The sequence below is a fragment of the Copadichromis virginalis genome, linkage group LG16 (assembly GCF_057382275.1).
Source record: "Copadichromis virginalis isolate Kocher_CV1m ecotype Utaka linkage group LG16, C_Virginalis_male_GT1.1, whole genome shotgun sequence".
Taxonomy (NCBI): domain Eukaryota; kingdom Metazoa; phylum Chordata; class Actinopteri; order Cichliformes; family Cichlidae; genus Copadichromis; species Copadichromis virginalis.
In genome coordinates, this window is record NC_140633.1 from 1,843,016 (window position 1) to 1,855,107 (window position 12,092).

General features: G+C 41.7%; 1 protein-coding gene and 1 long non-coding RNA gene across 2 annotated transcripts; both read right to left on the reverse strand.

Moving 5' to 3' along the window:
- Window positions 1-810: 810 nt before the first annotated feature.
- Window positions 811-3,774, reverse strand: LOC146690044 (uncharacterized). The gene is made up of 2 exons (XM_085434934.1): window positions 2,956-3,774; window positions 811-1,976 (listed from the first exon to the last, which is right to left on the reverse strand). The coding sequence occupies exons 1-2, from the start codon at window positions 3,772-3,774 to the stop codon at window positions 1,749-1,751; spliced, it is 1,047 nt and encodes a 348-aa protein (XP_085291060.1). The 3' UTR covers window positions 811-1,748.
- Window positions 3,775-9,889: 6,115 nt separating this feature from the next.
- On the reverse strand, window positions 9,890-11,620 carry LOC146690045 (uncharacterized). Its single transcript, XR_014915823.1, has 3 exons — window positions 11,446-11,620; window positions 10,078-10,209; window positions 9,890-9,993 (listed from the first exon to the last, which is right to left on the reverse strand). It is a non-coding gene; the product is annotated as an uncharacterized LOC146690045 (long non-coding RNA).
- Between the last annotated feature and the right edge of the window lie 472 nt (window positions 11,621-12,092).

Sequence of the window (12,092 nt, forward strand, 5' to 3'; positions counted from 1 at the left end):
GCTGACTGAAAGTTTTTCCACAGAGGTCACAATGAAAGTCTTTCCCACCACCACAGTGATGACAGGGTTGAGAACTGGATCCATCTGTGTCGCTCTGCTTCTAAACAAAGACACAAAGACAGTGTAAGTCAGTCCTTCAACATTTGTATCCTGACCGTCGCCTGAAATAAAGAGCTTCTCTGCAGACGTCCAACTACATTTGACTGTTTCAGTTAACACACTCAGTTTACTGGGCTGCAATAACTACAATACTACCACCATAATACTACAGTAATACTAAAATCATAACTGAAAGGAAAATCTGAATAATCACTCAGAGCTGCTTTTCCATGCAGTAGAATTGCTAACATGCTAACACAGTTTAATGAGCAGAGTTGTTCCAAACAGTCAGGCTAAAATGACAAGATAACAATATAAATACATACCTCACAGTAGCTGCACTTGTAGAGTCTCTTTCTGGTGTGGATCTGTTGGTGTTGTCTCAGGTGATGTGGAGATTTAAAAGTCTTCTCACACAGGTCACATTGATAAGGTCTCTCCTCAGTGTGGGTAAACGTGTCGTTGTAACTGTGCGTCTGTTGTAAACTCTTTGCCACACTGTTCACAGCAGTACACATCATGTCTGGTGTGAATGCGTAGGTGTGTATTTCGGCTCCCTCTCCGGCTGAAAGTTTTTCCACAGATGTCACAGCTGTATGCCTTAATTCCAGAGTGGGTAACTAGATGACTCTGTGTCAGAGATTTACAGTTAACAAACAGTCAGGTGAATAAACAACAATGAGACACTTGTGTAGGTTAACGTGCTGCACGGGTGAAAAGCTCAGAGCAAATCACACCGAACTGCAGTATTCGTTTATTTTTATAGGTTACATCGTCAATATGCAAATATAATCACATTTCCTGTCACGCAGGTCCTGATGTCTGTCTGCCTGCATGCAAGCTGTGTGTGTGTGTGTGTGTGTGTGTGTGTGTGTGTGTGTGTGTGTGTGTGTGTGTGTGTGTGTGTCACAGAGTATGTGTGTTGCAGGTCAATTTCTAAGAATAATATAATGCAAGTCAACCTCTGCGGATATGTATTTCTGTGCTGGTCTCTTGTCAGTGTCACAGGGTCAGCTTCCTGTTTCTACAGAAAACTGTGTCTGGTGAAATATGTATAACATAACTTTTGAAGCATAAGCAAATAAAACAATAAAAACTCCCTAACATTCCTCCCTGTTGTTACCGTATTTCACCACTTCAATCATACTTTATTATCAGCTAACAATCACTTGCTTATAACATTTTCAATTGTAGCATCATTCAGTATGTGTGAGTGTGTGTGTTCCTATACTAAATCTTCTTCGTCCGGTTCATCTTCTTGTGGCAGTCCAACATAGGTGATTACTGTGGCCTGTACCATCTTGCCAATCATTGATCTGATACAGGGTAGAATGCATGTAGAGAACATGCAAAGCAATAAAAGAAGAACTCCTATCAAGACAAGTCCTTTGATCACGAGGGTCGTCCAGCCGCCGCTCAGTAGCCAGGTCAGCCAGTCCTCTGTGTTCATGACATAGTCTTGTTGCTGTGCATTACTCAGTTGTCGTAACTTCTCCAGGGCGGTGGTCATGGTCAAGGAATGCACGTTATCTGGAATCTAGGTGCAGCAAGTGGTGTTGAATAAGACACAGAGGCCCCCTCTCTCAGCGAGAATCATGTCCAGGGCGACTCTGTGTTGCATGACCACTATTCTGATCGCGTCGATTTCCTCATTCTGAGCCTTGTTTTATCCATGTTGAGCTGTTCAGGAAAAGTCCAAATCTGTAGTCAAGAGTCTCGATCCTTAGCATGTTTTTTCCATTCCCGATCCATGGGAAAAGTGAGTGCAGGACTTTCTGTCCGGTGGTCCACAACTTGAACTCCGCTGGCACATCACTGCCCCAGATTGGATCATGAGGTTGCACGTCATCGGTGCTCCTCTTGCGTCTTGGTTGGTCCTGATGGACCAACTTATGTTCGGGGGAAATTGGCACGGGGCATTGCCGTCCTGGGAAAAGCAAAGCATATGTTGGATCAGAAAGCACTGCACATTTTATACTGTGCTTTACTACTGCCATATATGAGCTACTGTGTAGAGGTCTGGGGAAACACATACAAAAGTAACACACAAACAATAACTATAATACAGAAAAGGGCCATTAGATTAATAAATAATGTAGGGTACAGGGACCATACAAATGCACTCTTTGTCAAAATGCAAGCTATTAAATTCCAAGACTTGGTGAAGCTTAAAACAGCGCAAATAATGTATAAAGTCAGAAATAAATTGCTTCCCAAAGAAATCTGTAAATTGTTCATAGAAAGAGAAGGTGGGTATAACTTAAGAGGGAAATGGAATTTAAAAATACAAAGTGCTAGAACAACTTTAAGAACTATGTCAATCTCAATTGCAGGAGTTAAATTATGGAACAGTCTAACAGAAGAAATAAAAGACAGTCAAAACATAAAACAGTTTAAAGTAAAATATAAAAACCTAATTTTAAATAAGTATAAGAATGAAGAAAACGGGGTTAACCCAGGATGGTAATGTTGCTGGTAATGGTGTTGCGGTTCTTTTTTGTTTTTTTTTGTTTTGTTTTGGTTTGTTGTTTTTCCATAACTTGTGTATCTGCAAATATACACATTCTGTATTTTTCATATGAAAGAAACTATACTGTGGTGGGGCTTGCTAATTTCTTGTTTTTGATTTATGTATGTTATGTTTTGTTTTACTTCATATGTTTATATGTTTCATATGTTGTTTGTTTAATTTAAGACAAAAAAAAAAATTAAATGAATGAGAGGTAAAACTTGAGGGGGTAGGGACAAATAAGTAAATACTTCAGCCTACTCCTTTTCAAACAAATAATGGAATGATATTTTGTAATGATTGTGAAGGCACATGTTTGAAATGTTTGAAATAAAAATGAACTGAACTGAACTGAACTGATGGAATATTCTGAACGTGTGGTCTGACACTAAAATTGGGGCGCAGAGTCCGGTGCTGTTGGGTGGGATGGTGAAGTATGTCTTTGAGCCACATGCCCAAGCTGTACCCTGCACCCAATATGTGCCATTCAGGAAGCTTATCCGTGCCTTTCTGTCCTGCGGCATCCGGAAAGTCTGGGAGCAGTTCTGGTTCATCCCCAGCTTTCTGTTGCCGTATGCGAAGGTGAAACACATTGGATGTTGTATTCCTGGTTCCCTCCTGACGTTGAAAGATTTTCCCTTGTCATTGGTCGCATTCAGGTGTACCCAGTATTGGTCATCACAGCTGTAGTTCCAGTCTGAGACCTCTGGCGCACAAGAAACTACCTCATTAGGTTTAAAGTTGATCAGTGTTCCTTTACACCGTCGCAGGTCAATTTTTGTGACTTGTCTTTTTAACTCAAGCTTGAAGGCGAAGATGTCTTCGGGGGAAAATGTTCCGCTGGTGGCTTTGTAGAATGTACATAGGGCTTCGGAAAGGCTGGGTGATTTTCCATACAGGGTGGCTTGCATTGCTGTTGTTGGGAGGTGTGAACAGACGTAGCAGCCAGTGTGGTTGTCTTCTGTATGTACTCGGTTGTAGACGTACCGGTACCAGGCATTGTTCAGCCAGGGGTGGTTATGCTCTTTATCCATATCCTTTAGGTATAAGTTGTCATACGACCATTTCTTCTGCAGGTGGTGCTGTGGGTCCTTGTCTCTCCAGGTGAGTATCAGTAGGCTCACTAGGAGCGCAATGCCAGTCATTATGAGGACAAGGTTCTTCATTATGACCAGGCACACCCGGGCTCCAGGTGAGTAGACCACTGGCGAGAAGACAAAAGGGCAGGATATACCCAAACAGCCCTTTCCTCCACCAGGAGAACACCTAGGAGTCGGGGGAACCGGCGTCTATGCTTGTGTTGTCACTCACTTTTTTGCAGTGGCTTTGGTGGATCCAAGATGGTCTTTCTGCTATTTTGCAGGCAGTCGGTGTGCTGAGTAAGACCTGATATGGGCCTTCCCACCTTGGTGAATTCCAATTCTTTCTCTGGAGTACTTTGATCAGGATCCAATCACCTGGTTGCAACCTGCAAGAAACTGGAGAGGTATCATCCGGCAGTTTATTGTTTAGCACAATTTCTTTATTCTCAAATAGTTTAGTCATCCACTCTGCTAGGGTGGTTTCTCTTATAGACTTATTAATAGGCTCACTAGTGAGAGGCAGCGGAAATTGCCTCCCATGAACGATTTCAAAGGGTGTGAGCTTTTGCGAACCCTGGGTTAGTCGCATCCACATCTTCACCAGGCCCAAACACTCAGGCCTTTGTCTGATTTTATCAGAGTAGGAATGCCGTAAGTAGGAATAAAATGGTTGCATAAACATTTTGCTACTGAGATTACATCTGCTCTTTTTACTGGATAGATTTCTGGCCATTTTGAGAACACATCCACAATTACTAGAGCGTATTTTGATGTTTGACATCCGTTCAGTTCAATAAAATCCATGTGGATTGTGTGAAATGGGTGCGGTGGTGTTGGGGAAAAGCCTCTTTTAGGCCTGAGGTTTCCCTGTGCAATATGTTTCTGGCAAATCATGCATGTTCTGATAAACTCTTGTGCTGAAGCTTCAAAATTTTGAGTATAGAAGTGTTTGGGGAGGATACTCATCATTCCACCCCTTGACAAATGCTTTAAGCTATTTGTCACTAATGCTGCTGTCTTGTGTAGCAATTTTGTAGCCGTGCTCCACACTTTAGCCATTTCACTCAACTTACATATTTCAACTTTGAAGTTAAAGTTTTCTTATTTCATCTCTCTCTCTCTCTCTACACACACACACACACACACACACACACACATATATATATATATATATATATATATATATATATATATATATATATGTGTGTGTGTGTGTGTGGAGAGAGAGAGAGAGAGAGAGAGATGAAATAAGAAAACTTTAACTTCAAAGTTGAAATATGTAAGTTGAGTGAAATGTGTGAATTCTTTGAGAAACAAGAAATTATTTAAACATGCCTTAAATGATAATTGATAAGATTTTAACGATTCCGATTCCGATTTCCGATTCCATTTTCGATTCTGTTTAACGATTCGATTCCTTATCGATTCTCTTATCGATTCTTTTTTTTTTAAAAAGGAGAACACTAAAGTCGATTAGCTTAGAACTGTGTTTTATATCTTCTCTTTGAACAAGATAGAAATTTAGGAGTAACATGGCCTTACAAACCCAACAGTGAGATCTTAAGAGATCCAGCCTATGGCTCTTCAATGGGGTGTCACAGGGTCCCCAGGAAAAAAAATGTATATGTAAAATAATAAAATAAATATTCTCCTGTAGCAATAACAAAGTTTAACATAAATTATTCTGTAGCAATTACACAAGAATATCCAGTAATGTCCTGCCTACAATTAAACACATTCACTTACCAAAGTGAAATCGGGGGCATCTGCTGTGGCAAATGGGTGCAAGCCTTTGACCACAAACTTAGTCACTGCTCGGTGACGTTCGTCTATCCTGCCTGAAAGGAGACGCTACAGGTAGACTGCAGCGAGAACTGCCAGCATCTGAGCCAGACTCTGTCTCTCTCATCATGGTCACTAAATGCAACGCACAGTAATAGCAGGTTTTGTAATAAGGTAAATCGCGCTAACATAATATGCAATGCTAATTGATTAGTTACCTGCAGTATTAACGGGAGAGGACGTGGAAACGCTACCGCTGCTGCTGGGTTGAGCTTCGCTAGTCCGGAGCGGATCAAAAACACGACATTCGTTGAAAGCAATCGCGTGTTTTTTGAGCAAATGCTTTTGCATGTTCGTAGTGTTTCCTCCCTCTGATGAAATCTCTACTTTGCAAGTATTGCACGTTGCCCTGTTGTCATCCTTTCTCATAAAGTGTAACCAAACTTTTGAGCGTTTGTGCCGCTCAGGCGCCGTGTTTCCTACTGGGTAAAAGACGCTACTCAACGTGATGACGTCATTCGGGGCGACTGGAATCGATAAGGGAATCGTTTTTAAAAGTGGCAAACGATTCCAAGGAATTGAAACAGTGGGAACCGGTTCTCAACAAGAACCGGTTTTCGATACCCATCCCTAGCTGTTGGACTCATGAACAATAACCGTATGACTATTCGCACCACTAACACATGACCCTATACTGTATTCTCTGCATCCGTTCCATTTTTGCACTGACCATCACCTGCGCACATGTATACATCAATCTGCTTAGCACTTTATATTTTTATGTTTATTTAAGCGTTGTCTGACAGTATGTTTTGCACTAAGTACCGCAGCAATTTCCTAATGTTGTAAACCTGCTCAACATTTGGCAATAAAACCCTTTCTGATTCTGATTGTGTCAGCAGTGTTTGATGTTTTTTTTCTCTTACTGACCTTCTGTCAGCCTCCCTAAAATTGACCTCGCCACCTCCATCACATTGTCTGAATGCACCTGCACCATCACTTCTACTGTTTTCAGTCTGTCTGCATTCTCCAGCTGGCACTTATAGATTTTAGGGAAGTCAGCTCCAGGTTCATACTGCAGGTAAAAGTGGAAAAGCTTCAGGTCCTCTTCTCCCAATTTCTTCAACATTTCCAGGAGCTGCACAGGTGAGGGCTTCTCCATCTTTGATCTGTTAAACATGATATCATGTGAACAGTCAGTCTCATCACATCTACTTTTTACTAATTTAATATATTTCACAGCAGATTACATGTTTGATTATTTAAGATTTACTTAGGATTGATTTTTTTTCTGGATGGATTCTTCTGTGATGGGAATAACATCACAAACTGCATGATAAAGAATCAATAATGAGACCTGATGTCTGTGAAGGTTCTCATGAGACCTGATACAATAAGAACTGACCCCAAAACACCAAAGGATCATTAAAAGAGAATTGTGCAGAACTAAGTGTAACATGTAACTTTAACTCTAACACTGCTGTTAAAATGTAAATGAAATAAAAACTGATTGAACTGATCAACGTGTCAACAGAATACAAAGAGAGCTTACAGACTTTAGAAAACTGTTTAAAATCAGCTGAGTGAATAAAAATGTAATATGAATTTAAATAAAGAAAATAAAAGCAGAAGACTCCAGAAAAAAAATGAAGGTTCTCAGTCATCCAGGTCATTGTAGTCTAAGGAGCTTGAAAAGAAAACCATCTGGACTTTAAGTTGCTTGAAGATGTTTCACCTCTCATCCAAGAAGCTTCTTCAGTTCAAGATGGTGGAAAGTCCCAGATTTAAACCCAGTGGGAGTATCCCACTGAGAGGGACAATAGGCCCCCTAATGATCCTCTACCTAATCACATGAGCCAAGGTGTGAAAACGGGTGTGGGTCACAATCAGCCAAGGTTTCAGTTTCCTGATTTTAGATGGCCCTCAATTAGCCCTATCAAGAGTTATTCTTGAGCCTGTTTAACATGAGGTTTCTAAATCAGGAATCTGGTACCAAGGAATTCATTATAATAACAGTTACAATATAATTATCTGATGACGGGTTAACTCTGGTTCTTGGAGATATTCTCAGGCTCCTGTTGAATCTAATGAGCTAGTTCGCCTCTGTCAGAGCAGACAAACACACAGCTGAGCTTAAACTTTGGCCACTGAGGGCTGCACTCACAGACTGGAGCTGATCACTCGCTCTAAAACACAAACACACCAGTTTCACACAAATCCTAATAACTAATAAATATCAGGTGGAAATGTCTCACACTCATTAACAGTGTTGGGACTAACGCGTTATTAAGTAACGCGTTACAGTAACTACGTTATTATTGTGGTAACGAGCACGGTAACTAGTTATTATGCCAAAATCAGGGACGCGTTACTCGTTACTGGGATTTAGATAGGGTCGTTACTCGTTACTTCGTGTGGTGGCTATCGCGGAGCTTCCACAGATTCAGTAACATTAGCAAGTGGTGGAGGCCAGCAGGTGGATGAGAGAAAGCAACACGTTCTCAGGCTGGAGAAAGGGGACGCAGAAGGAAAAGAGACCCGAGGCGGCCGCCGGTCCAAGTGTGAACTGAACTTCAGGTAAGAAGTTATGACCTGCAGTCTCTCTGGGTCAGATATAAACCAAGTTTAGGTGGAGTTTATTTTCGTTATGCTGACTTTTTCCGTACTGCGTGCTAGCTAGCATGACGGAGTTTCTATATAGCTGGGTGGGTGCTATGAAGTTAATGATGTTGAACTTTATTTTGTTCATAAGTTATTAGAGTTGCCAACCGTCCCGTCTGGTATTCAGAGAAAATATTACGCGTTTCTTATTGAGGTGAAAAGGAACAGAGTTTGTCCCGTAATTCAGCTACAATGAAAAAGACACAAAGCTGGAGTTATTCTGTGTCTTTGCTGCACAGCTGCCTCTTCTTCTCTCATTCTCCCCCCTCCCTCTCCCGTTTCTACTTCAATCATGAAAACTGATCAATGATCAGCTGATCGTCTCTCTTGTTTGTTTATCGCCCACTTTGCGCCGAAAGAGGAAACCAGCGGATGTCGCGCTAAACAACAGCAGCACGTTTAAGCTTGATCAGCTGTTGTTAGAATTTATTTAATATTAATTTCTAGTATCAGCTGATGTTTGCTGGAGCCACAGCTGCAAAAAAGCTGCTGGTCATGATATCGGTTTGTATATCTGGTGAGAGGGAAACATGAAGATGAAACCAGGAGATGTCCTTACTGGATCATCAGAGCTGAACAGGTGATGGAGAAACAGGTTTACCTTTTAGGTCACATGAATGAGTTGAAGAGAAGTTATGAACTGTTTCTGAGAGACAAATAACACCAGGATCCTTTTTTAGGTAGCTGACAGCTGGTAACTGTGCAGGTGCGGATCTAGCAAAGTTTTGCCAGGGGGGCCAGGTAGGGCATTAACAGGGAGAGGTGGGCTCAAAGAAATACTTTTCTATCTTATTCTCATTTAAAATGTCTCGCTTTTAAAAAATAATTATCTGAATCTTACAACAAACGATTGATAGATTAATGCATATATACCATCAAAACAGTGTACATCACTGTCACAACAGCGTTTGTTTTCATTCAAAGGCTTTATGATTTTTCCTATATTGGTGGGCCAGTCTCTAGTCAAAATGTCTGGGCCAATTTTCTGTCCCAGTCCAGCCATGTATGCAGCTCATCTGCAGTCTGGTGTTGCCTACATCTTCCTATTCAGAAGGCAGAATTTCCGAGTTCTGAGTACAATCGAAAGCACCACGACTGCAGTTTTTGTGTTGGATGTAAAAGGCGCACATGACGCTGTGACGCAGGCTAGAATCATGGCAGCAGTCAATGACGGTCCAGGCGTGGGATTTCTCTCGTGGAAATATGCACATTATCTTTTCCTTTCTATTGGTAGGTGGCACAGTGCACTGTGGCAAGTAAGCAAGCTAGAAGACTGGCAAAGTTATGGAAGCAACACATTAACAAGAGAATTCTGAGTAAAACCAAAGTTACTTTCCCTAGTAACTAGTTACTTTGAAAGTAACGAGTAACTTGAAGTAACTGAGTTACTTTTGAGAGAAGTAACTAGTAATGTAACTAAGTTACTATTTTAAAGTAACTTACCCAACACTGCTCATTAAACTATTCATCCTTGTCCATCCAGCAACACCTGAAACATCTGAGTGAAAGTTCCTCCCTACACTGTGTTTGAAGCAAAGCACAAAGGAGACACCTGCTGGAGCAGCTGGAGTCCTGCAGACACTCAGCCTCTTCACTACACAAACACCTCCCACAACATCCACCCTATACACTCTGACTGCTGTGTTTGTGGAAACACTCCAACACCCATTGCTTCACATATGACCATAGAAATGTGTGTGAAAAGGAGGTGAGCTGACATTAAACACGATGGAGGATTTATTCACAAACACTGAGTCACAACAACATTTAGACACATATTACCTCTCTGCAGGAGGACCACCGCCCTTTAACTTGTCACTCTGTAAGGACACAGAGCTGGGTGGAGGTCCAGGCTGGTTCCTGTGAATAATGATGGAGCAGTGATGTGAGTGCTGAGCTGTGACGTGGAGAAGGGTCATGGACAGTTAGAGTTGGTCATCTCACCTCTGAGCTTTGGTCTGGCTCTCATGTTCCCCACACAGAGTGGTTTTAGAGGGAGGGACTCCCTCCTCTCTGTCCTCACACTGATCCATGCTGCTCAATTCACATCAGCTCACACACACTTTCTACCTTCACCTGCAGAGGAAACACAAATCATTCATGTGCACATCAACTGAAATCCTCCTTTCCATCATGTGTGCTGTCCAAATATCAGCTGCTTCTTTCCTGCTTCATCTCAGTGTCAGCTGAGAGAATGACAAACCCACTATGTGTCAACATTTGATGGATGATGAAATGTGAAATGATACTGACCTAAATCTGTCCTAACGATAATGAGAAGCTTTGATGAGTTGTGACTCTCTGAGGTGTTACTAGGATGTAGAAGCACTGGAGCGCATCCCTGAAATCTTTGCTATTTTCACTTGATAACAGCAGCTGTTTAAAGTTATTGAGAGTATTTGACAGTAAAGTGAATGTAAATGTGAGACACTGTGTGCTCACAGCTAAAGGCTGCAGTCAGCTGTGTTAGAGCCTCTTTCACACAATGATCCTTTAATAAACACTCCATGAGCTCCATGTTGATGAAGCAGTCACGTGTGAGCTTGTGTGCTGACATGTTGACAGTGTGACTTCAGCTTTTACAGGCTTCCTGTTTCATATTACACTTCCTCCTCACAGTCAGCCTCATTTCACAGCTGTAACTAAATTTCCTGAAGAAAATCCACAAACAGCTGAAAGTGAAGCATCACTTCCTGTATGAGGCGCCAACAGTCTTTTTACATGTCATGTCTAAGTTACATCTGGAATAAATCATCATTTACAAAGGCTGCTGCTCTATAGCAGCAGACAGAGAGCTCTCTGTAACCATCTGACCATCCACTACCTCTGTGCTGCAGCTCTCATTCACACAGGGCTCAATTGCATTTTTAACTTGTGTCTTTAAGAGCTCTGAGCGTTAGCATGCTGTCTGCTTAGCTTAGCGTTATTATGCTGTGTGGCTAGCTTAGCATCAGAGCACTGCAGGTGTCTCGTGTGTAAATATTAATCGGTAAAGGTCCTCTGTGGACTCTGTGAACTCAAAAAGTACAAACTATAAGAACACAAACAAGAACGTAGCTCAGAGTGGCGGACACACTCGCCTCGTTGGTCCAGCTGTGAGTCCGTTACCGTGAACTATGGAGCGGCAGATTTGTGCCGGAACTAAGCTGCACACAGCTGATGTTAGCCAGGAAACATTACACACTGACTTTAATGGAGAGACCGGAAAAACAAACACACACAGTTTGTTGTGTAAAGAAATCAAACATGAGCTGAACAAAAAGTAAAGTTCTTAAAGAAAAACTGTTAAAGGAGGAAACAAAGCAAACTTACAGTTTCTTCACACACCAACAACAAGCTCCACTCCACACCTGGGGCCCGTTCTTCGTACCTCGCTAAGTAGGTTAGCCGGATTAGATTGTTGACGATTTCGCGTGATCCTGGATCAGTCGGTTCCCCGAAGCTCATCCGGGACTTGCTGTCATAGCAACAGAGCCGTAAGCGTAAACCTGCTCGGGAGCAGGTTTACTTTATGTAAACAGGATTAGATCGCGGCCACGCAGGTATGTCCGCTTCATTTATACGAAAGCAACAGCGATATTTTTCCACTGTTTCACCATAAATAAATATTATCAATGTAACTAAAGGTAATGCAGCACTTGATCCTTTTATTGATGTCACACAGATACATACAGGTCATTTCCTAAAAAAGGGAAATGAACTATTAACATTCTATTACATGTATGTGATTATTACAGATGTAATTCATATTTCAGAGTAGTAATTGTAAATTACTTCGTGTAATCAAGATGAGAGACCACGGCTATAAAAGTGAAGGTGGATTTGGGAAGCCTGTCGCAGCCATGTCCTGTCCGTATACGCGACCAACCCATTGCGGAAGGTGCAAGATTGATAAGGAGAGTCCTCAGAATTCAGCGTATATTGCGGGACAGACAGGATCCTTTAGCTCAGCGCGACAG